The sequence below is a fragment of the Daktulosphaira vitifoliae genome, unplaced genomic scaffold (genome assembly GCF_025091365.1).
Source record: "Daktulosphaira vitifoliae isolate Bord-2020 unplaced genomic scaffold, ASM2509136v1 Scaffold_1, whole genome shotgun sequence".
NCBI classification, from domain to species: Eukaryota; Metazoa; Arthropoda; class Insecta; order Hemiptera; family Phylloxeridae; genus Daktulosphaira; species Daktulosphaira vitifoliae.
The window spans coordinates 88,743,204-88,769,926 of record NW_026099572.1 but is presented as its reverse complement, the minus strand read 5'-3'; the positions used below and the strand labels follow the sequence as shown (position 1 = coordinate 88,769,926).

The 26,723-nt window shown below is 26.6% G+C and overlaps 1 protein-coding gene across 5 annotated transcripts in view; it reads left to right on the top strand.

Moving 5' to 3' along the window:
• LOC126895661 (MOXD1 homolog 1-like) overlaps window positions 1-26,723 on the top strand; it is a 35,125-nt gene that overhangs the window by 4,335 nt on the left and 4,067 nt on the right. Inside the window, exons 3-12 of one of the 5 annotated variants that reach the window (XM_050667791.1) lie at window positions 173-305; window positions 368-591; window positions 2,531-2,816; window positions 3,930-4,385; window positions 19,856-20,011; window positions 24,391-24,567; window positions 24,639-24,725; window positions 24,811-25,117; window positions 26,204-26,484; window positions 26,572-26,697. In XM_050667791.1, the coding sequence (XP_050523748.1) occupies window positions 2,556-2,816; window positions 3,930-4,385; window positions 19,856-20,011; window positions 24,391-24,567; window positions 24,639-24,725; window positions 24,811-25,117; window positions 26,204-26,484; window positions 26,572-26,697 (1,851 nt within the window). In that variant the 5' untranslated portion in view covers window positions 173-305; window positions 368-591; window positions 2,531-2,555. Of the gene's footprint in view, window positions 1-172; window positions 306-367; window positions 592-1,517; window positions 2,057-2,530; window positions 2,817-3,929; window positions 4,386-9,393; window positions 9,758-19,855; window positions 20,012-24,390; window positions 24,568-24,638; window positions 24,726-24,810; window positions 25,118-26,203; window positions 26,485-26,571; window positions 26,698-26,723 lie in introns of those variants that run through there. The other 4 variants (XM_050667792.1, XM_050667793.1, XM_050667795.1 and 1 more) reach the window with 4 other exon arrangements.

The window sequence follows — 26,723 nt, the reverse complement described above, 5'->3', positions numbered from 1 at the left end:
CTTCTGTTAAGACCCTTCACGTATTATGCAACATAACAACATATTTCCTGTGAATTTCAACCATAGAATTGTTTATGAATTAAAAGCTCTTTTTTACGTATTTGATTCAATGAGAATATATTAATGCATTAGGTATGTTCATTTATAATAAAAATTTATTATATTATTATAGTAACTTTTTTAAACTTGTCAGCAAAGTGTAATTTTATTACTTAAGTAAATACACTGTTGTCTTGAAATAAAAAACCGTGAAATATTTTAACATATCAACATTACGAATACATTGAGTTTCAAAACCAACTCACGTGAGAATACAAAAGTGTTAACAATACTTCTACTAATAATAATACTAATAATATTTCCATAGGTAATTTTAGTCTCCCTAATGTTGTTAAATCCAAGGAAATTGGAGTTTTACTATTTTACAGAATGGAATAAAGCTAATAAGTTTCTTCGTGGCAAAATTTAATATTAAAAATGTGAAATTAGCAAAAGCTATTTTCTCAAATAAAGAAGTAATAATACAATGAACTTTATCAACACTTATATTTAACATGAATACTAATCGGAAATTGGTTTGACAAGACTTAAGTAAGTATTTATAAAAAATTATTATCCATAGAACTTTATTTATAATTAATTAAAGATTTTGTCACTTAATTTTGTTATATTATATTAAAAATTATTAACAAAAATATGTTTAAATATTAATTTAAAACAAAAAAATATTTAGCTAAATATGCCACCAAATATAGATAAATTAAAATAAACTTATTTGGGGAACAGTGACACTATCAGTAGCACTAAATATATACTGACATCCGACCGAAAAATACTCCCTTGTATACCTTATCACCAAATGATAACGTCAATATTATATTAATACTATTTTGAAATATGATTATGGAAATGACTAAAACAATATTAAAGCAAAAAAATAATTAAATTTAGCTAATTATGTTCAGTCCCGAAAATTTATCTTACACATCAAATAATTTCGTACATATTTTTTGGTAGAATGAGAATTCCATAAAAACCACATAAACCAAAAATTTATTTGTTTATCAAAATTAGGTTATACATTTATAAAAATAAATAATTATTTAATGTTTAAAATTAAAAATATGTTTAAAATATTAATGTACTACTAAAAAATATATAATTAAAAATACCACAAAAATTACTAAAAAATCGCGTACTTTTTCCGTATTTTGAGAACAATGTTACAGTTATCTGTGGTAAGCTCATGCTGACAGTATGTGTTCATTTGTTTTAAGTTAATTATTTAAATATATTTTTAACTTGAAATAATTTTAGCCACAAGTGATTGATTCTTATACTATTTAATGTTATCTAGATTTTTATAAAATACATTAAACTTAACTTAAAAACACTATTTTATACTAAGCTAAATATATGAAGTTTAATAATTTAACAAAATTATTAGATTATTGAAACTTAAATTTTGTTTATTATTATGTTTTTTATGTTAAAAATGTAAATTATATACTTTATGTACACGTATACCGTATGACAGACGTATTGGCAAAAATGATTGTAAACAATGACAATAGTATACAGAAATTTTTGTATTTATTGATAATCAGCAAATAATAACAATATAGGTTAACGAGAAGTGGGGTTGACGTATAAGGTGGGTCAATACATAAGGTATAAAAAAGTAAAAACATAAGATTCGTCCTAAGCACTTTAATGCGGAAGTTATTTTATAAGTTCGTAGTGCATAGACGAGTTTTTCGTTCACTATTGTGCGACTAGAAAAAACAATATCCAGTTTCCGTAATAAAGTTTAAAAAAATGTTTACGGTTCTGTGATACTGTTTTGAGATTTTTATATTTTACTTTTGTAACTTCATTTAACCAATGCAAATAAGTTATAAACTGTAATAACTTATATGTTAAATTATTCTTCAACGTGGTCAATTTTATCAAATAAATTAAATGATACTAATAAATGGTTACACTATTGTAAAGTCATTTGTGGAAGAGGGACAGACGACGGATTAATATAACAAAATGGTTAGGAAGACTTGAGGTAAAAAGATGACACAGAATTTTTGAAGTTACTTGATTCATAATACGTATAATAGTTATTAAAATAAATTCATTTTACTTCATGATAAAATTTAAACAGAATGTATATATATATTATTTTTACAATAAATATTGTAATATAAATTTCCATGTTATTTTAATGAGAGCTTAACAATTTTTTTAGACGACAAAATCAATTTTTTCATTAGATATTGTTTTAGTGCTCCATTGACTATAAAAACGAACACCAGCTTGGATTAAATAATAATATTTAACATTACTAAAAAAATTGTAACAATCATTAAAATAAAATGATTACCTCGATAATATATTTTATTGAAGTATTTATATTACGATTTAAAGTTTTTGCTGTAGTTTTATGAATGTATATTTATTTTGAACACACACAAAAAATGTCAATTTTTCATTTACTATAATTAATTCATAAGTGTTAAGAGTACGTGTTTTTTTATAGGAATCGGCTTCGACTTGTCAGAAACATGACAAATATCAGTGTGAACATTTCACTTTCGGTGGATGATTTCGACTATACTTATGCGGACAGGCCGGAAACTTATATTGTGCCAATGCTGTTCGCTCTTATATTTGTCATTGGGACCATTGGCAATGGTACGCTAGTTTTAATAATCGCGAGGCATAAGCATATGCGAAACGTTCCAAACACTTATATACTCAGTTTAGCTCTTGGCGATTTATTGGTGATTGCTACTGTTGTACCGTTCACTTCTACTGTGTACACGGTAATTAATAAAGTTAACACGTGCAATTATACTTACATGTTTATTTATTGTTTTCTTGTTTAAGTTTAACCCAGCAAGTTGTAATATCTGATTATTTGACTTTTGATTTTCCGGCACTACTAGAACAAAATTATTATAAATAATAAAAATACATTTTTCGCTCTTTGGAAAAAAAATTATTTCTTGGGAATGTAATTTCATCAAAACTTGTTTTATTTCATATTCTTCAATGGACAATGAGCGAGTTTTTAGCACTTAAATATTCATAGCTATTACTTATACTTGAAGCTTAAAACTATTAGGGCGAGTAATATTTTAATGAAAATCGTTACGTTCAATGTTAGTTATAATAAAACATATGAAAAATTACACCAATATTTTATCTCTTAGTTTAATTTTGCGAGTTTCACACAACTGTCTACTGCCGACTGATTGTATTCCTTAAGCTGTCATTTTGCATTCTAAATTTCAATTCCGTAATGAATTTGCATCAAGTTTCATGGTCGTCAACAATTATTATAGTATAGTTATAATTGATTTGTGTTTCCATATTTTTTTATTAAAAAAGTATTAAATAAATAAATTATATATTCCTGATATTTTATAAGTTTCTTTAAAGATTTTTTGTATTGCAAAGGCGTATATAGATATTATCTAGGTAATAGCCTCCTTAAGGAGTAACGTGGTGCCTGTTTTTCTATTACCATAAATATGAAAATAATCATTTTTTTAAACTCGCATAAAAAAATATACGTACAAAATTATACCGGTTCCATCAAATATGAGTTATTACATGTCTAAAAGGCGTCACGCCTATCGGTTCCTTTAAAATACGCCACTGTTATTAATTGATTTTTGTTGTCTTAATGTTATTAAATAAATACAATGAGTTATCAAAAGAATATCGCGAAGCTTTATTTTAACAAGCTATGTTCGTAAATTGACATTTTACTCGTACACTTATAAAAAATATTAAGTTTGTTTTATTTATTTATTAAGTGTTTCGACATATATGTTTTCACGAGTGCACTTGTCTTAAGTCAAAACATGTATAGACTCAATAACTAGAGAAAAAATTATGAACTGAAAAATAAAATAAGGTTAAATTTGTAGGTTCCATCGTGGCCATATGGTCTGATTGTGTGCAAGTTGTCAGAAGCCATCAAAGATATATCGATTGGTGTTTCGGTATTTACGCTTACAGCGTTAAGTGCAGATCGCTACTTTGCTATAGTGAACCCTATGCGAAAACTACATGCTTCACTGGGCGGTAGATTCGCTACAAGATTTACTGTTACCGTAACTATGACTATTTGGACATTAGCCATAGCGTGTGCAACACCAGACGCCGTGTTTTCGTACATTAGACAATTCAGATTGCACAACGTTGTATTATTCGAGGTGTGCTATCCGTATCCCGAAGAAATGGGACCTGCATACCCGCGAGTCATGGTGCTCGTTAAATTCCTAGTTTATTACGCTGTTCCATTGACTATCATTGCATGTTTCTACATTATGATCGCCCGTCATTTGATGCATACTGCAAAGAACATGCCAGGGGAATTCCAAGTGAGTTCAATATTTGTTTATTCTATTGTAATTAAGGAAGTTTAAGGAACTGATTGAAAGTAGTATTTTAAATATCCGTTTTTTTTTATAAGAAAAATTGTATTATACAATTGTATAAAATACTTAATAATGTATTGCAAGTATTTATTTATACCAACAACTTCATTTAGTGTTGAGTTTAATATAACTAGTTGTACAATTTCCGTAAAAACTGAACACGTTTTAACGAAAGTAACATTTTTCTTTTAATATAAAAAAAAATGGATAAATATAATAAATTAATAAAAATATTACAGTGAAAGATGTTCAATTAAAATAAAATAATTAAGAAAACAATTTTATAAAAAACTATATTACAAGTAATGAAAATAAAAAGTAGTAAAAAAACATTTATAACTATGATTTAAAAAGATTCACTAGACATTTTTTGCCGAGAACCCTTTTAGCATCACATTAAAATATTATACTCTTTAAATATGCTCTTATATCTACTCTTAATGATTCTATAGAATTGTCATAAGAATGGTACAATATCTTCATTGTGATACATTTTTCACACAAATTATTAGTATTTGAGCATTTTTTTTTAAGACGATTTTGTAAATGGACAAAGGATTTTTCAAAATAGAATAAACCTTAAAATAAGTAGAATAGACTTTTAATAAACGATANGCAAGTAATGAAAATAAAAAGTAGTAAAATAACATTTATAACTATGATTTAAAAAGATTCACTAGACATTTTTTGCCGAGAACAAAATGTCTTTTAAATAACTATTAAAACTAAAATTTATTGTTTATATATGATAATGTATTCTAAAAACTAAAATGATTTATAAGACACGTCTAAATAAATTCGTCGGGTATAAGCTTATTTCTAGTCCTAATTCTTTTGCTAGCCCAATTGAACCTAATTCACATTTTACAAAATCATAATCTTTTTGGAATTCAGATTTTTCTTTTTAGTCGAATTCCACTGAAATCGTCACGAATAAACTGTATGCTACTATTTTAACTATCTCAAAAGTCAGGTAAAAGTTGATAAATGTTAAATTATATCTTTCGACGGTTCATCACTTGCTCAACATGTTCTAATTCGTTCAGATAGATTGCAAAATTATATGTATTTCTGATCATATTATAGTAACGTTAACTAATATTATAATGCTTATAACCCTTTTAGCATCACATTAAAATATTATACTCTTTAAATATGCTCTTATATCTACTCTTAATGATTCTATAAAATTGTCATAAGAATGGTACAATATCTTCATTGTGATACATTTTTCACACAAATTATTAGTATTTGAGCATTTTTTTTAAAGACGATTTTGTAAATGGACAAAGGATTTTTCAAAATAGAATAAACCTTAAAATAAGTAGAATAGACTTTTAATAAACGATACGACTGTATGAATTTTTACACAAAATGTAAGTGTACACGACTAGACATCGTTTTTCGTGTTTATTGAAATTTACTTCAACTCCAATGTGTTTTACATTATAATTAAACTATGCATATATTTTTTAATTTTGTGTAGGGACAAATGCGTCAAGTGAGAGCTCGAAAAAAAGTAGCAAAAACTGTTTTGGCTTTTGCATTGATGTTTGCTATTTGTTTTTTACCTCATCACGTCTTTATGCTATGGTTTTACAACAATCCCAAGTCTACTGAAGAGTATAATACATTTTGGCATGTGCTGCGTATTGTAGGTTTTTGTTTAGGTTTTTTCAACTCGTGTATAAATCCAATAGCGTTGTACGTGGTTAGTCGAACATTTCGCAAACACTTTGACAAACATCTATTTTGGTGGTGTATTATTCCTTCTAGTGCGGTCATGGAATCCAATATTTATGGCAGTAAGAAAACTGGAGACCAAGTTCAAGAAATGAAAATTACCAAATGTACTACTATCGTTCCTGTACAATTACATTAATAAAAAATAATATTATGATTCATGCAGTAATTTTTAATGTCACAGAGGATCAATATTTATCATATGATTGAGAAGGTTTGTTATTGTTATAAATGTATTAATTGAAAAGTTAAATGTAATTTGTAATCTATAGTTTACTGAAAGTACCTAGTCAATTTTATATTGAGCATGTTTTAAATCATAAGATGTTCATAAAATTAGAGTAAAATGTATATTTACTTGTAAAAACACTGTAAATATAATGATATTAAAAGAAAATATACAAAAACCTGAAATTTTTTTTTTTTCATTAAAATAGTAAAATTTATTTACAAAGAAACTTAAAATAAAAAATAGTTTAAAGTTAGATAAGTTAAAAGACAAATTATTTCTAAAAAATAAGTTCAAAGAAAGGTTTTTTATTAATTAGTAGCTAAAGTATTAAGTACTAAAAACAAAATAAATAAACAACATATTATGGACATTTTTTGTAAGGATATTAATTATTTTTTCAAAAGTGCTTCAAGGGAGACTTATTTGATTTTAAATATTTTTATTCTTGCACTTACAAATTAAAACTTTTTATTAAATGTATTTAACAATAATTTTCAAGGCCATTAAAATTCAGAATAACCAACTGTGCTACTTGGAAAATAATTATTTAGATAATTTAAATTTTTTCTAAATTTTCTTAGAAGTTATTTTTTTTTACATGTTGATAAAGTTGCTTACCAAAATAGTAATCTAGATTTTTGTGAGATAATAAGATAAACAAACAAAAATATTTTTACTTTAGACTTGTTTAAAATCCTAACAATTAATTTCATATTGTGGTTTTTAATGTCTTACGTTGCCTAAGCCTCCTTTATCTGCTTATTACTTAGATGTAGTAATTATGGTAATCTATTTTAATAAAGCATTTCAGTACAGCTTTTTGAACATTGTCTACATTACATTCTTCTACTTAAAATTTAATTACTTCCAGTCATCAATGCTAATCTGTTTATTTATAATTACAATGATACTTAAAAAAGTAAGATAACGTAAATTTATAATTTCATCTCAAAGTATAGTACACAGTAAAGTTTTAAGGATATATTGTTTGTTTTCCAAGAGCATTAGGATTTACGCTTAAGTCTGGTGTTTCTAGGACAAAATTAATTAGATATTTGATCAAGCGCATACCAAAAATACAATGTGATTTTAAAGCAAAAGTGTACCTGGAGAATAAATGATAAATTTTTTTTTTTTAACAAGAAAAGTTAATAAATTTAAAAAACAAAATTAAAATTTTATACATTAAAATTATTTAAATAACTCATCAAGCTAAAAATACATATTTATATTTTCAGTTACGAAAATCAACTCTCTGATTAAGGCCTATATTTTATGAAGGGATCCAAAAAAAATCTTCAAACTTATTTGATTATAAGTTAACAGTTTTTTATTAAGTTAATTATGTTTTCGTACTATATTACTATACGAACAATATGACGTGGCTACAAAAATTTGACCCCAAAAATTTTTTCAAAGTCGCTCTTTAATAATATTAATGAGCAAAAAAAAGTAATTTTTTTCAATATTTTGTTCCTATCACCAACAAATGAGATTCTCCTATAACAATGTTCGTCTTCTTAAACATCTCTTAGTTACTGTCACAGTCACGTCGTTTTGAATAATTACTTATTTTATGACATAGATACAACTTTATAAATAAAATATAACGTTTTACCAATGGTAAATAAATCATAATAGATAGTTGTTCTGAGTATGTATTTTGTAATAAATAATAAAAATATAGTTTTTAAGGAAATAAAAAGTCTTCAAGACATCGAAACAAAATTTAAATATTAATATTAAATTTAAAAATGACTATTATGTGTAATAAAATAATATAAAATACATTAATTATCTATAAATTTATCAATAGTCATTGGAAACTAATTATACAAATTCAAATCGGCTAATTTCATATTTATTAAATTTATCGATTGCCTTTATTGTTTTATTTTTAAATAGATTTCAATTTTATTCCGTGCATTTTTGAGAGTGTATTATCACGACTATATATTTTAATTTAATTATGAATACGAACATTTTCTATTGAAATGTATTGAAATTGAATACATATAAAAATTCAATTAAAAATATATTAATTGAATGATGGGCCTTATAAAATCGTTCATTAAAACGTGAGCGAAACGATTCCCAATTATTTGTTGTCAGGGCTAATGAGGGATTCATCAACTCCCAAATTTTGAAAGATCATTGCTTTCCTCAAAAATATAATTGTCGATTAAGTTACTTTAGCAAATATTTTAACCAGTGGTTCTCAAGCTTCTATTTGTAGACTGGTATAAACTATCGGTTTAGCAGCAACGAATAATCGATCTTATTCAGATTTGACGGAAACTATATGGTCAATTTTTGAGGAAACGATGAACGACCTTATTCTTAACCTCAAATTAAAATTCAATAAAACCTTTTATATTTGTGATTATTGTCGTTAACAATAATAATAATACTTTTGATAACATACTACCATATAAAAATTTAAAACAAATTTTCGATCTACCATAACTTGACAATGTTTGTCGATCTCACTCATTATAATTTGCTCCTTTTGGGAGTCCCTTAAATGTGACTCTGCCTCTGAAACTAACATTGAATTTGAAAATATCAACGTTCATTCGTGGGATGTCTTGAATTTTTAATTTGTTTGTTAAAATATTTAGATTTCATCTATTTTTTTGATAGTTTGCTATCATTGAGTACCTAATAAAAACTAGAATGTGTACAATTGATCATCGATAACCTAGTACCCTTGGAGTTAATCAATAAAACGACGGCGGCGGATGGTAAAAAATATTTTATAGTCACATACAAACCGACGTATCACCCCTAAGTGAATGCAGGAACACCCGGTCTGGCAAAAGTGAGAACGGTGTTCCGGTGGCCCACGAATTTATTATTGTTCGGAAGCAAGAGACCATGTGCTTAATTGATAGGGCAGGGTTTTAGGAGGGGGTAGCTCGCAGAAGCCAGGTGTTCCGAGTTTTAACCGTCTCCGGCACAACCGGTCGGCTGGTGTCTGCAGTGTGTACGCGCAAACGCCATGCTGTGGTCGTCGGTTCCGTCGTTGCGGTCATTGTGCCGGTGGTGTTTTTGGTTTTGGGGGATGAGTTTTATTTTATTATCCAACTCCGAAGCGTACCAGTTAACTTCCTACGAGTCAGCTAACCATACAGTGTCTACGTTATTAGCGGGCAAGTACGGAAAACCCGTTTTGGCCGAAGAAGATCTGTTTGTAGCTGTTCAACCCTACCAAGACAGTATCGTGGTCCGCGTATCTGCGAAGACACGTGGATTTGTGGCCTTAGGTTTCACCGAAGGAGATATTGTGGATGTGGTGTTAATTTGGATAGATGACGAATCTCAGAAGCCACACATTTTAGTTAGTAAAATCGTTTTAATAACACTATCATGATGCTTTCTATAATGTAAAATGTTAAACAACTACGAGTGCAAAATATTGTGCACTCATTATTATTAATGCTTCTATAGCATAATTATATTTATAAATGGATATGTAAAAAAGTTGTTGTTTACAACTCATACATAACAGTAGCGTACACAAGGTTTTTCAAAAGGGGTAAGGACCATTCCTCTTTTGTACGCCACTAGACTAAAAAATTGTTTTGGTCAACCTTTTACATATTAGGTGTCTTTAGTAAAATGTGACATTAAATACTTTTAACCTAAGTTGTTTACATAGGTGGTTCTCAGGAAAATCTTTCCTAGTCAAAAATTTATTAAAATAATCTTGTACATGATTTGAAACAATTATTTGTTTGTATTGGTGAAACGGTATAAGTCTAACGTCGGTTACATCATATTGTATTATAGCTATTTTGTAATTCAAGTCATTTTACTAGTATAATCAGATTATTTTTTAAACTATGTACAACATATACTCATTTTGTTTACATTTTTAACCTAGGCAGTTTTTCCCAAGCACTATCGATATGATATCAATTAACTAAATAAACCTTGATTTACAAATTCGTGGGTACGGGTGACTACGTGGGCTATCTTGAGGCTTCTTTTTAAGTAAGTACAAATATCCCAAATGTCCTCTTTTAAATATGGTACTGCAACTACATCATTTAACTTATCTAAAATGAACTAAAAACACTCAGATTTCATGAAGTAAAAGAAATCGTTTTTTATTTGAATGACAAATATTATGTAATAATTAAATATCTAAAATACATAGATACTGTCGATAGTTATCTTTCGTAATTTATGATATAATTATTAAGATAGTTAAGGTCTATTTCTTTGATATTTTTTTTATAAATAAAAGCAATAATGCCAAGTTAATTTTTTTTTAATGTTCTATCTAACGAAAAGAAATTACAATAAACAATTTTAAACTAATTATTTAATATTTCCGGTGGCTTACAATACATTTTGTGATATACTACACTATTCAGCATTAGATATATATATATTTCTGTAAAGCGCTTAAATCAAAAAGTGATTAATTGATCTTAAACTCGAAGATTCAAAATCAGACCATATAATCAAAAGTTAGTTTTAAACGATAATACCTTAAAATCTTTTTAATGACCACAATAAATACAAATTAATAATAAAATCATACAATTTTAAAATAAAAAATTATTATTTTTAACATTTTTATTTTACTTAAGCTTATTTAAAATAAAAAATTTGATTATATTAAAATTGAGATTTCAATAAAAGCAAAATAAATCTTAATATAAAGTTATTTCTATATTTTTAAATATAACTTCAAGTTGATAAATTTAACGTATAAGACTAAACTTACTTTTTATGTGTAAATATTCCTGTGACAATTGTAATGTAATTATTTGCTATGTATTGATAAATACCGAACGGAATGTTTATAAAACTATAGATCAATACATGTTTATTTTAAACATGAATACTATAATTGTTCTTGTATACCGGATTCATTAATACGAGTGGAACGTACTGATATTTTATTGAATATGATCTTCGGGGTGATAGCGTTTATATCTTATTCCTAAATTCCATAATGTAATAAAAACCCATGTGGTATAGGTATAGCTACTGGAATTTCGAAAATGCCCAGAATTATTCATTGTGGAATTCTTTTTACCTGCTGCTTTTGACTTTTGTTCAGATTACATGAAAGAAAAGGGCTGGAAAGAATGAATTATTTGGGTAGTAAAACGTACCTATTACTATTTACTACATATTCGTAAGGTCAACACATAGTACATATGAAATAATTCTTACTCAGTAATAGTATTCAATTAAAAATGCTTCGCGCAAATTTTATTATATAAAAATAATTATATCTGCATTAACATCTAGTTGAAAAAAATCTATTATATGAAAGTAAATGTAAATGATATTTTTTTTCTGAGATAATTCGTTAAGAAGTTTCTACATTTTATAAACAGTAAAAAATTTAAGCTTAAATTAAATTTAAAAAAGAATAAATTAAAAATTTTAACAATTAAGATATCTTTTACGAATTTTTGTTCTTGGTGATTTAATATTAAAGTCTTCTTATTTTTTGCCTTCCCTTACCCCAACTACTTGGAACAAGAGTGCATTAAAGGTGTAATACATGGAGAAATAAAAGTTATTTTGCACCCTATTAATATTTTAAAATATTTTGACCCCTTACTTTTATTCATGAAATAAATTTTTCCTCTGCTACACTTTTGCTTACATATTTTACTAAACGATTACCTATAGTTTAAATGTAAAAAATTAAATCCGAAACCCCATCATTTTATAGTACTGTCGAAAAGATTTATTGATTAGAAAGTATATTATGATAATAAAACGTACCATTTTATTTATATACCCAATTTGTTTATGTATAAAGATTTGTATACATGTAATATTTTACATAAATGATATTTATATAACATTATGATATATGTTGTTATAATTAGATAGAATAAAAAATTTTAAGGTGTAAAAACGATGTTTATTTGGATAAAAATCATTAAAACAAATTAAAAAATAAATGTCTACTTACAATGATACATTTTTCTCCAGAAAAATTACCACCCCTCAAAACTTCCACCTAAGGGAAATGTCTCTTTTGCACCCTTTAATACTTTATCAACTGTGTAGACTATATCAACTTGACACTATCTCTCACATCTTCTGTACACACAACGGCTATCCTCATATCAACCCTCAATTACATCCTCCTTTTCGTTTTTTCTTTTCCTTCGGCGTTCATTACCATAACCATTTTTATAGCTTCCAATTTCTCTCCTCATAATATGACTAAATAATCTAAGTCTATTTTTACTTATCATACCCGTGATCGATGCTACTCCTGTGCTTCCTCTTACATATTCATTCCTTATCCTCTTTCATTAAAATTAAAATAAAATATATTTGAAACTTTTAAAAATGCTGAACTAAAACAGTTAAATTTATTAGTTCCAGGAAAAATATTAAGTTATTTATTTTCATATTAAGTGAATACATAAAAAAATAAAATAATTAAAAAACAACAATTGCAAACTTATAAACATTTTTCCTAAAAGAATTGTGTGATATTAAAAGATTAAAAATGAATTAGGCCGAATTTCAGCTATTTGATGAACAATAAATAGAAACCCAAAAAAATTAAAATAAACATTGTTTATTAGATATCAATTATCTATATGAATCAAATTTTCGAAATCATGAACTTAAGTAGTGCGTACGTCATTTGTTTTCTGTTATAAAAAAAAAAATGTAATTTTGACTTTCTCAATGTATTTGATCTTATTTATTAAGAGAGTTTTGGCAAAATTCTCAACAATTTTATTCTTCATAAAATATAATGAATCTTAATGAGTTGCTCGAATACATTTTAAAACTTACAAATCACATTTTTTTATAAAAGTTTGATAGAAATCAGTTAATAATATAACTGAGAAATCTTTTTTTTTTTTCAAAAATATATTATATTATTATGTTGTTTTTTTTTGTGTCAGTTCGTGAAAATTCTCACCGGATCAATTTTGTTGATCTTTGTGTTAAAAGAACCCGAATTCAAACTAATTAAACCCAAGAGCGTCGTAAATGTGAAAAATTCCTTCAATTTTAAAAATTTCTCAAAATGGTAATTTAAAAAAAAATACTGAATTTTAAACTGTTATAACTTTTAATTTAAACACACGTTGTAGAAAATTTTATTAAAATATAACAAACTTCAGTTCGAATTTCATGAAAATTCAAAGAATAACCAAACTATAAGAAGGGTTTGAAATTGATCATCCTAACGTAAACTTTTTTTTAACTCTATTTTTGAAAATTACACGGAAATTCTGGTAACTTTTTTCATACACCAAATTAAAACTGTTGTAGTAGTATATAATTAAAAAAAAATTCCCCTAATGATTTTCTACTATGAATAATCGACCATCAAAGTTAAAATGTTACTTCATTTTTGATTTTTGAAAATTTTTTGAGACGTCTGCATTTATTAAATTTATATAAAATTTAAGTTTTTTAGAAAATTTTATGATGAAAAAAAGAAAAACGTCCTAATGATATTTTTTTTATATGTCTGTATAAATTGTTACTTTTTCAATTTGATCATAATTTTAACCCCAATGCTTACAGAAAAAATGTAAAAAGATGGTTGTTAAAAAATTCAGATTACATGGTAAACATATGTTTATATTGTGAACAGGATGTAGATAAACAGCGATAAGATTGGGTAAAATTAAAAATTTACATATTATTGTGAAATTTTATAAATAAATTCGGAACTGTCTCGTCTAATTTAAACTATACTATAAATATAATATTACTATATTCAATATATTATTTTAATTCACAATATGAAATAAAAAAAACTGTAGCACAGTGAGATTGTGCCACAGTATGGACGTGACATAGTTGGGACATGTATAGATGATATCTGATAGTGATTAAAATCATTATCACAAAAAAACGCTTCGATGGAAACCTGTAGATAATGTTTGATATTAAGGAATTGGTAGATTATTCCAAAAGCAAAATTATCTCCTATTTTTTGTTCTACTTCGAATGCCATTTGCACATAGAAAATAGGTCATCAGTACAAATTTTTTTTTTTTTGAATTTCTAGTACATAAAATAATTTTTATTTTAACAGATATTTAAAAGACGCAATATTTCCGAACACATTTTCAAAAGTTAAGTTGAAAAAGTTCTACTTGCTATACAAATTTTTAAATTCAAAAACTTTTCTTAACTTTGAAGAGGCAAAATAATCAAAATAAATTTATAAATTTATACTTAATGTAAGTTAGATTCATGTAAAATATATTTTAAAATAAACAACCAAAATAAAATTTAAACACAAAAATAGCATATTTTTTAACTACCGCGGCAGCCGTTTGCAAGTAGAAGATAAGTCTTCGGGTCAAATTTTTTTTTATTTAAATTATATAACATAAGCTTTAATTTGATATGTTTAAAGGATGCAGTATTTCGGGAACATTTTCAAAAGTTAATTTGAAAAGTTGAGTTTTGTAAAAAACTTGTTATTTTGAATCCCATCTTGTGAGCCAGTAAAAGGTCAAATTTTCAAGAAAATTATATCAAATAAAGGCAAAATACCTGAGATTTCTATTTAAAAATAAAATTATTTTAATTTATTAATTTTTGAAAAAGTTATGGTACTTTTAAGAAAAAAAAAATTGAAAAAATGTCGAAAAATACCGATTTTTAAAATTGTAATTTTTTTGAGATCTACCCCATTTACGGAAAACGATGAAAATTTTTTCAACTTTTAAGGGTAATGTCTTCAATCAGATACGATTTGTGATCTTTTGACGTTGAAAGAAATCATTCTAGTAAGAGCTGAGAAAAAGTGGCAACAAATACATAAAAAACATATCATAGTAAAATAAATATCTTCTCAACTTTGCATCGAAGCTTAAGTTATATACTGTATAAAGGATTTTTTACTAAATGTTGTATGAATTTTGCAATAATGCATGATAACTCCTAGAAATCGTAAATAGTATAATTGGATAGTAGTATAATATAATAATTTAATAATATGATTATTACTTAACACTTTATTAACTTTAATATGAATGTATAAAGAAGTCATTTTTATTTTAACGTTATCAAAAATTGAAAACAAAAAAATGTTGATATGATTTTTAAAATCTCGCAATAATCCATATATTTTTCAAAAAAAAGTTATTTCAATATAAAGTGAAAACTATAAATATCAACATTAACTACGTTATAAAAACTGTATTTTTAGAGACATTTTCCTTATATTCTTTTTAGCTGTCGTTCAGCAAAATTGGTCTAATAGTAATTGTGTATACTGGCAAAAAAAACACGACGGAGTAAAGCTTTTCAGTTTCGCATCGAAGCTGTTATAACATGAAAAAAATGTAACGAGTAATAATATAAAATATTCTCTCGATTTCTTTTTTTTTTACTAGTCATTACTTCATTTAGATCATAGTAACAGCCGCGATCTTCATTTTATTTTTTACCACATTTTTTCCTTAGTAATTAATAAATATACTTTAATAATAAAGTACATGGTTATGAAAGTTTGATCAATAGCTTAACTCAAAGATAATCTTTAATTATCTTAAAGCTATATTCAGTACTTGTTCGTCCTTTTAAATATTCTTCTTCAACAGACGTGAACTGTTTATTTAACTATACTTAACAGTAGATTCGGGAATTGTCAATGTGAAAAACACACACCTACGTTAATAATGTACACATGGTCAGTGAGAATTTTAATTTTAGTATTGTTCTTCAATGTCTAGTTATAAAAGTAGAAGAATTTATTTTTATTTAAATTTCATTTTGTAAAACCAATAACGGTCAAATGGGGAAAGATTAGGGGATAGGTCTTCCCCACAGAGATATATCCTTTTTGATATTTCGTAAAATATTCATTGTATGTATTTTATATTTTAGAAACTTTGTATGAGCCGTCCAATTGCATAAAGACGTATGTCTAAACATGTTTATGCTAAATTTTGTTTTTTCCTAATTATTTATAAGCTAATTAGTCAAGAGAAAACATAATTACAAAAAAAATTAGGATTTACACCCGTTTGCAACTAGACGACTCGTATAATGTATTATAATTATAATATTATCATATTACGATGATTCCATTAAAAGTTATCAAACATACTTAATTTAAAAAATTATTAATCCTATAAATCTGGTAGATTAAATTTTAAGTTTCGGTTGTTATTTATACAAAAGTAAATTCAACTTATACAATTTTACGATTCTCAAATAAATTAAATAAGAAAACAACAATTTATATATGTCTAATAGTCCGTAATTAACTTGATATAATAATACAAATAACAATTTCTGAAATAATCATGTAATGATTATTATAATAAAGTGTTTTCGTCCCCTCCCACATCAAAATCATTTGTCCGCCACTATGCAAAACCTTAAGTATGTAATATGGAATAATTAAAAACCACATATTTAAGAATAAAAAAAAAGTAACTAAAGAATATTTTTTGTATTGCACATTACATAACGACTTCATTAAACATTTTTCAAAATATACTAATCAAATATTAAGTAAAATCGAAAAGTTGAGGCTTCCAGATCAAAAAGATTTAATTTCACGTTCAGGAAAAATAAGAAAATTGTAACATTAAAAAAAATGTACTCGAAAACCGCAAAAAAAAAATAATGCTATTTATCAATAATTTCCTTAATGAACATAATATTCGAAGTATCGAAGAATCAATTTTTAGTTACTATGTTTTTTTTTTTTGTTCAACGTGTCTCGATTAAAGATTTTCAAAAAAAAAGTTATTTTTTTACTAAATTACTTTTTTTTTTTTAACGTATTGAAAATAATTTATTTTATATTTATTATTTTTACATCGTGTTTAACATCCTCTTTAGAATTTATTGAATGAAAACGGAAAAACTAAATAGCCCTACATAAAAAGTATATGATTAGGGAAACATTTTTCTTCTACTTCTGTTTGCGATAAAAATGTTTTTGCATTAAGAATAGTGTTCAATCTTGATTAATTTACGACAACCGCCTCGACGGCCACATCAGTTAACTTCAACCTATAAATCACCAAGCACGCATTAGTTTGTCATTTTAAAAAATAAAAATATGCAATTTACCGTTATATGTTAGTTTCAATTATATTTCAAAGCTTCATTACATGGCTTGAAAAAGGGGTAAATCCGTCTAGTCGCACCGTATTAACTACACCGAAGAATCTTGTCTGGGGTGAGTGAATTCGATAAAGTTAGCTAATATACGTGAGCGTGTATACACCGCGTCCATTGGCTCAAATAATATTAAACTTTATTCCTGAAGAAAAAATAACATAAAATACTACTCGAACCAGCTTATTTGTCACGGTGTGTTTGTATCATTGAATGTTTGAAAAGGGCACGCGCCACTCTCGTGGAACATCACTGCAGGTGCTTAGATGGTCACGTCCGGTAATTTTTGATATAATACAATAGGATGGAAAACTGTTTACCCGTAACCGTTAAGATCGTCTCCAGATGAACATATAAAAACAAGCTTAAAATTATGCTGTTCTAAAGTGCTTGCTACTCTCTAAAACTGACGCCTTCTGTCTTACGATTTACCAACGAGGATTGTAATTATTTAAAATAATAACCTACTTGAAATTATTTTTTCTCGACTAAATTACACGATTTTTAAGTATAGTTTTAGCTAAAAAGAAATACACCTCTTTTAGATAAATGTAACATATGGGACGCTCTCCCACAAAGAGTTTTTGTACATTATTTTTGATAAATGGTACATTTTTGAAGACGTAAATAAAACACATGTAATGACTATAACAAAAAAGATGACACAGTAAATGTCATCATAACAGATGACTATGAAAAAATGCATAAGCCCCGATTTATTTTAATATCGATAAAAGATAAAATATAAATGAGACATTAAATTTTCTAGGAATATCAACTTAAATTTGAATACATTTTATTTTTCATTTATATAATCTATTATAGACTATGAGTACCTCCCAAAGCGGACTCAAATGAAAATTGGTGTTGTCAAAAAATATGTGTGAACGAGAATTAAAAAAAACTTGTAAGATTATAATGAAAATGTGAAATAATAATAAGTATTTTTTATGGAGTTCACGAAAAAATTTAATGTCAGCTTTTCTCACATATATTTCAAATTAATTAAATTTAGACGAGCTCTGATTTTGTAAAATTTAGTGTGTTCATGATTTTTAAATTTTAAAGATTAATATGTCTCAGGGGGAAAATTAGTATATAATATTTCTTTTGTAACGTGAATTGGTTCAATAAAAATGAAAAAAATTTAGAACTGCAGAATTAAATATAATTACGTATACTCACTAATTAGTAATTTTACAAATAAAATATGTTTTATGTATTAAAATAATTACAATGTTAGGTATAATTCACACTTACCTTGTTTTTTGGGAATACGTTTTGTTATATAAAAAAAAATAATTAGACTATATTGTTTTCGACTACATATAAAATTTTAATAACAAGTATCGTGTTAGAACAAATTTTAATTCGTAATTGCGATCATTTTTTATAACTTTTATCTTCCATCAAGACAAAAACAGAACAACTTGAGCACCAATAGCATAATATTAATCAAAATTATATAAGAAAATTTTCAGTCAAAATACTATTTTTTGAATTATTGAAAATAAAATTTATGTAAGTTAATTTTTATTTATACTCATATTTTACATTCTCATTCCAGAAAACCATTCGATATTATTATTAAATTAAATTAATTTTTAATGATTTAAAATATTCGTGTTTTATAAAAAACAAAATCTAATAGCAATTTTTTGACGTTAGGCAAAATAGTGAAAATAAAAATAGTGTTTTTATTATTCAGAAATGTTTTTTTATCCCTTTCAATATAACTGGATTCCCCTACAGAATAACTGCAACAGTTTCCCATGAGATTTTCTACAATACCAGTTATAATATTTGTGAGAAATGCTATGGTATCTTATACCAATTAATTCAATTGATTCTTGTGTAATTTTTATTTTAATGCAAACTCTTTTTTAAAATCATCATGAGAAAATTCTCAGGACTAATATTTTCAAAATAACTACACCTTTGGTTTAACTTAATTTTTCCCAGTAGGAAATCCGGATCATAAAAAATTTACACAATGTTAATGTAAACATTTAAATAATTTACAAATCAAATTAAATTAAAATATATTTCTTCAATTGATATAACTGAATTTTTCAATCATTCAGTCATAAAGTTAAGTTTACTGAAAATGTACTTTAAAATACACATAAAAATTGTTTTGGTCTCAATGTATAAATATTGAAAATTACATAATATTATCTTCTAATTGTTGCTTTTTTAATATATGTATATATTTTTATCGTTAGTTTCTCAATGAAAATTAACTGACGTAATAACATAGGCTATCAAAAATAAAATAATGAGATGCTTCCTACCATGTAGTAAATTATATTGTTTTTTATTCTTGTAGGATATGCACAGCAAAAATGATGGGAGTCTCATGCCGGAAAAGGATGTAAGTCAAGACTATGAGTTACTGGCTTCCGCTCAAAATGGTTCCCATATTTCCGTTGTCTTTCGCAGGGCTTGGGACACCTGTGATACATACGATGACGTCTACATTGGGGTATGTGTTATGTTTAAAAATATTATTGTTACTATTATAAATAAATGATTTTGGAAGAAAGTCGAAATTCAGTTCAAAGTTTTGGGCGATAGGATTTTAAATGCTATTATCTTACAATAATTTATAAAACACAAGTCATTAGGGGAGGTTTAAAAAGTTTGGACTTAGTGTCCGATTAGTTGAATAAATTTACTAGGTAAAAAGTTGTAACACAGTAACACATTGGAAATTTATTTATTTATTTATTAGTAAGTAACGCTCTAAGGGTAATAGTGCAGACGTATTAATAAAATAAAAACAAGCACTATAAAATTAAATAACTATTTGTTACATGCTATCGATTTTATATATGATATAATATAATTGTAAACATCTATATTTGGTAACTTATTAAATGATGAAAACATTAAAAATTTTAATATAGTTTTGCAAAAGACTGCTTCTATTATACAATAAACAGCGGCAAGTATTATAAAACAGTACATTTAAAAGTATTTTTCCAAAATTTCTGGATAATTTATTCTTTTGTTTGTTATTTTTAATAAAAATAAAATATCAAAATTTTCACTAATTCACGAATTATCGGTTTATCATAATCACTTGATTACTCACAAATAAATACAATAATGAAAAAAAAATGATTAATTTAATTGCATATATTTTTTGATTTATCAGCTCATGGAAACTTTTTAGAATCATCCCTTATATCTTATGAATGGTGTCAATTTAAATTTTTTTAAATGGTAAAATACATATTTAACTAGCTTATAAAAAAGGAAATACTCTAATTATGAAAATGACTAATCAATAATAATTTTTGGACCAGTACTTTAGATGTTATTCTTATTTTTATAGTTAGGTAGGACGAAGAATACGGTTATGAGATTAATAGTAATAAATATAACAGCACTCACTTCTCACTTCCGGTCATTACTTTAAATTGTTAATAATTTCTGATATACTGATCCAAAAGTTATAATCGACTTGTCATTTTTTTCTTTAAATTTTTTTCGACTTTATAAGCCAATTAGTAGTTATGTATGTTGCTATTTGAAAAAATATAAAAAGTTGACATCCTTATAAATTTGATCTTAACGCTTCTTCTGATATAAGCTCTACGGCGTTTGCGAGCTAGTAGTTTTGTATTCGTTTTACTGTAAAAAGAAAATATTACCTTTGCGATTGTCGTATCCTGTGCGCTCAGTTTATCGCCGTTGGGTCTATATATTTTCTGAGATACATCACAATACCTTTGACAGCATATTGTACACTTTGGTCAGCTACTTGCATTCGACTTCAATTGATCCTTTCAATATTCAACATTATCATCAGCCGTTTCATTTAGCAGATAAGTATAATGCTTGTTCATTTATCTTTCTAAGACTCGCTTGTATAATTTATTATTTGTTTATATCATCGCCTTAGTGGCATTAGTATTAAGTGTCCCCCCCTGTCCACATTGGTGTATATAAGATTTTATATTTATTATATAATATATTTAATTTGTATAATTATATCTTGTGAAATTCATTCTACATTCAAACATACAGTCCACTCATCTTATTCTTTATCCTCGACATAGCTAAAACTTAAGACAAAACAAAACCACGAACGTTAACGAACCCGCGTGAATACCACCGGGCGCTGCGTTCATTCACTAACTGTATGTCGTTTTTAGTTTTAACAGTTTCAAATTTGATTTCCTTGTATTTTTAGGCAAGTATCACACTAAAAATTACTAATTAATAAATTTAATGGTTAAATCATCATGTAAAGGATAAATATAAAGTACTAGTATAAATCATGAATTATTCGAACATATTAAATATTTTTTCTTGTACGTACATTATATACAACAAAAATCTAAAACCAATTAATAAATTTAAATTGTAAAATATAACAGGTAAATATTCATAATTGAATTCTTATTCGTCTATTAAGAAATGCAGAAGTGATAATTGGTTTTTCAAAGTCTTTTTCAGTAATTTCTAAGTATTCGTGACGATTGAGAAATGCATAAATGATTCGAGCACTGAACAGTACAAAATACAATCCAAACATGTAATACAAATAAGACAAATGTCGATCGTAATCATACGTCGACATTAAATTCCTTTTTTTAACTGAAACAAGTACTTCCTGTGTTCGATTATCGTTTATAAAACACGTGTAGTTACCCGAATCGTCTACGGTAATTCTTATTAAATACAACGTACCAAATATGTCTAATAATACACCATTAACGACTTTACTATTGGGCGACTCGTCCAATAATAATCCATCTTTTCTCCAAGTCACCTATTAAATAAATTTTTTTATAAATAAAATTTTCAAAGACCCAAAAAGATCACGCGTTGGCCAACGTGGTTGAGTTTTTTTATACTATAAGTGACACTCTATTTACTCACGTTTTCTAAAAAAAAAAAACTTATGTATTTTTACTAGAAAAACCTGGCTGTACTAAATGGGGTAATACATGTTGGCACTAACTGTATTGACAGTACGACCCGAGGTCAGCATAGAGTTGTTGTCGATGACACAACAGCGTATACCTTATCATCAGCTGTAGCTCCGGCACATTTCAACGTTAAACTGGACCCTTCGCTGAGCACGAACGTATTCCGATACATAGGTGCTCGACGTCTGTTCGAGTAGCAATAAGCATAACAATTTTCAGATAACAAAAAATCGGGTATTGACGACAACGAAAAGGCCAATTCCGATGAAATCTTAAATAGATCTATAGCTCTGATGTTGGACAGTAATTATATTAAATAGACTTAAGTCAGATATCGTACGTGATGAAATTTAATATACCTGCAAGCAATTCGTGTATTATTCGAAAACTGTACTCGGCATCCAGCCCTTCTATATCTCAATCCGGTACAACCATCACAAGGTCCCCAAGGCAACCACTCTGGTTCCAATTTAATGCTCTGGTTAGCATATTTTTGTCTAGGCATTTTTAAATAACGAGTTTCGTAATCATTCCATTGAGATGCAGAACTAGCCGATACGACGGCAGTTGTAATAGGCGGTAACAGATCCAAAGCAAAATTAATCTCGTCTACTCCATCTTTGCCTTTGTGTAAATCTACACAAGAGTACTGACCAGTATCGTTAATCGTTAAGTTTCGCACAACCAAATGATTTGTTGGGGTCACGTAAACCCTGTTTGATTCGAGCACGTCTAATATGCCGGTTATGACTTCCTTCCGGCGAAGACCAGTAAACCTATGTTACAGATACGATTTAAGGGTTGACTGTTAAAACAAAAATTACTTGCTATCATTGTTAATTTATCATTACCTATCTGACTGATACCAGAGTTTTGGTTCACCCTTATCATTTTCCCCGCAAAAACTACATTGGAACGTGATGTCCGACCCCAACGGCACATCAGCTATACGAATGTGACGTTCTACCACATCAGTTGTAGTCCAAGATTTATCCACACACCACGAATTTTCCATGTCTAATTGTTCGTCTGTAAAACAAACTACCAGTAATATAATCAAAAATGTTGTAAAAATATTCATTAGAATTTTTTTTTTTTTTCATAAATATTTATTGTAGAAATGATGATTTATGTAAATTATACACACGGTTGCGATGAGACGGACTACGTCATGTTGGTTATAAATGCTTTGTTAGGTTTTCTTGGCGACTGTCGTGTAACCCCGAACGTGATATGAATAACATCCTGTAATGAGGGTGTCATTAAATTTATATTATTATAATATTGTGCTCCATAGTTTGAGCATTCATTTTTAAAACAATGTACGGTCAATGACCGGTAACATACAAGTTATATAATTTAGCAATAAACAAATAATTAAAATAAACATGTAAAGTAGTTATTGATAATAATATATTTTAAGTATGATAATTTAACTTACCTAATATTTTGATCTTTGCTAAACTTTAATCTTTACATTAACTTAATATAAACAAATTACAATAACCAGAACCTAAAAAAACCAACGGAATTGATAAAAATAAAATTATAGACTGAGATTTACCTAGAATTAATTTATGATAGGTGCTACTATAATTTCTAACATTTATCAAACAAATTAAAAAGAAAAAAAACTTTTTAAAAAAGACAACTGCGGGAAAGATATGATTCTCTAGTATACCCTCTAAATCCACCCTTAGAAAATAATTATTAACAAAATTTTTTATTTAAAGGAATAGTAATACTTTTTTTATATTTGAATCATTAAAGAATCTAGTCCGAAAGAAGTTTTATATCAGATATTCTTATAAAGAGACACTACAAAAATATCAATTCTGAAAAATAAATAACGTTATAACATGTTAAGTAATACTTTTAATATGTTTCATTAAATTTTTAACAAGAATATTAATTTACGTAGAATGACACATTGCGCATGTTTTGGACACTAAGCGATCGTGATCCAATTGATAGACAATACACTGATGCTTTAAAGTTGGGAGATTCGTGGAGAGGTGCACAAAGTTTTCATCCTAAAGGACCTAAATATAGACCAAAAACAGATTTCTACAAACGTTGGGATGTCACTATGGATAATGTAATGATTATAAACTTAAAACTTATTAATTGTAATGGAAATTATTTTGATTATTCAATAATTGTTTTCAGGTACATCTGAAGGATAATATTGACACTATTTACTGGTGTAAGATTTTTAGAGCACCAAAAGTTACCCAAAAAAATCATATCGTAGGGGTAAGCAAATATATATTTTTAAGTGATAATTGTACTAAATTTATAATTTAAAAATACATATACTTTTTGTAATTAATATTTGAAGTTTGTGCCAATATTAAACCCTGATACACATCGTCTTATCCATCATATGATATTGTATGAGTGCGATAATGGGCCAAATACGATGGAGAGATTTGTGACATTAAAAGGATCTCAATGTTATGGCGATACTATGCCTGAAGAATGGAACAAATGTATTACTCCAGTAGTAACATGGGCGATGGGTTCAGATGGTCATTTCTTACCTAACCATGTTGGCATTCCTATTAGTGGAAGAGATTCATACTACATGTTAGAAATACACTATGATAATCCTACACTGAGAAAAGGTACCAAAAGTGATGTTGAAGGTTAATAATTATAAAGATACATTTTAAAGTTAACTGAAAATTCGCGCAAATCCATACTTTAAATTCGCCATATATTTATAATGAATTTTTTTTAGAAATTTTTATTATTTACCTCTCAGCTCACTTTTATGATTTAAAACAAAATACTTGTCGACTGTTTCGTAACATTGAACACTATGCTGCTTTCATAAAATTATCAAAAATTTCCAAAGTCTTACAAAAAAATATTTTTTTTGCGAGTTGTAAGACACTTTCCGAAAAAATATAAAAATTTCCTTTAAAACCTTGTAATTCTAAGATGACGATATTCAGAATTTTTAGAGTAGATACTGAAAGTAGAAAAATTAGAAGTACATAACATTTTATTAATAATTAATAAAACTTGTCTAAAAATTCAGACTAAAATAATAATAAAATAAATTATTGATTTCTTGATTGAAAATATTTATTGTATAAGTGTTTCAAACAAATTATATAATAATTGTGAATTTTTGGAATTCTTAACATAAAATAAAATAAATTCGGTAAAATTTTAAATCTAGGTATGATAAAATTTGAAATTCATAATTAAACAATTTCCTATGTTAATTTCCTATTTAGACATTTCTAAAAGTATGCTAATTAAAATGGCAACATTTTTTATTTATGGTAAAAGATAATTTGACTGGACACTCGCTGATTATATTAATATTCTTTTTTCATTTAATAATGGTAAAAGTAAATTATCAAGATCAAAATTATTATTTATACACGATTAAAATAAATCGTTATTAATAAATTAAACTTATCCATGTGAATATATTTATATAGTCATGAAATAAAAGTTGACTATTTTTACTTATTTTTGTTGTCTAACTCCAAAGTATGCATCACAATTAAATTTTATTTTGTTATTTAAAAAAATTTAACTGTCATAATTTCTGTTCACCAGAGGTAAATTATCACAAGTTCTCTTTTTTAAATAAAACTTAAGCTAGTTTACCTCTAGAGCAGGTTCAGACTTTATTTTTTATTTCTTTTAAGGTTTTAGATTTAATATTAGTATTTATTTAAGATTTAATAGCTAGTTTTACGAATTTTTCCTAGTTATGGACAACTCTGGCGTTAGAGTGTATTACACAGATCATCTACGAACAAATGACGGAGGTATTATGGCTGTGGGTATGGCTGTATCACCTATGCACATCATACCTCCAAGACAAGCTAATTACAAAACAACTAGTTTATGCGATAAGGATTGTACCAACGTTATTTTTCCCGAAAGAGGTATTAAAATTACTTCAGTTTTATTACACGCCCATCAAGCATCCAAAAAGCTTAAACTTCGCCACATAAGACATGATCAAGAGTTGACTACTATAGCAAAAGTAATCCTATTGGTTTTATTGTTCTGAATTTACTTTACATTATATTATAAATGGTGTTCAACATTATACTTTTCGTTAATTTTTTAGGATGACTATTACGACTACAGTTATCAACAAGCAAGAGAACTAGTTAATGAAATTACCATTTATCCCGGAGACGAACTCATAACCGAGTGTGTGTATAACACCGAAGATAGACCGCAACTTACTCATGTTAGTTATCCTCTATTCAGTTCGAT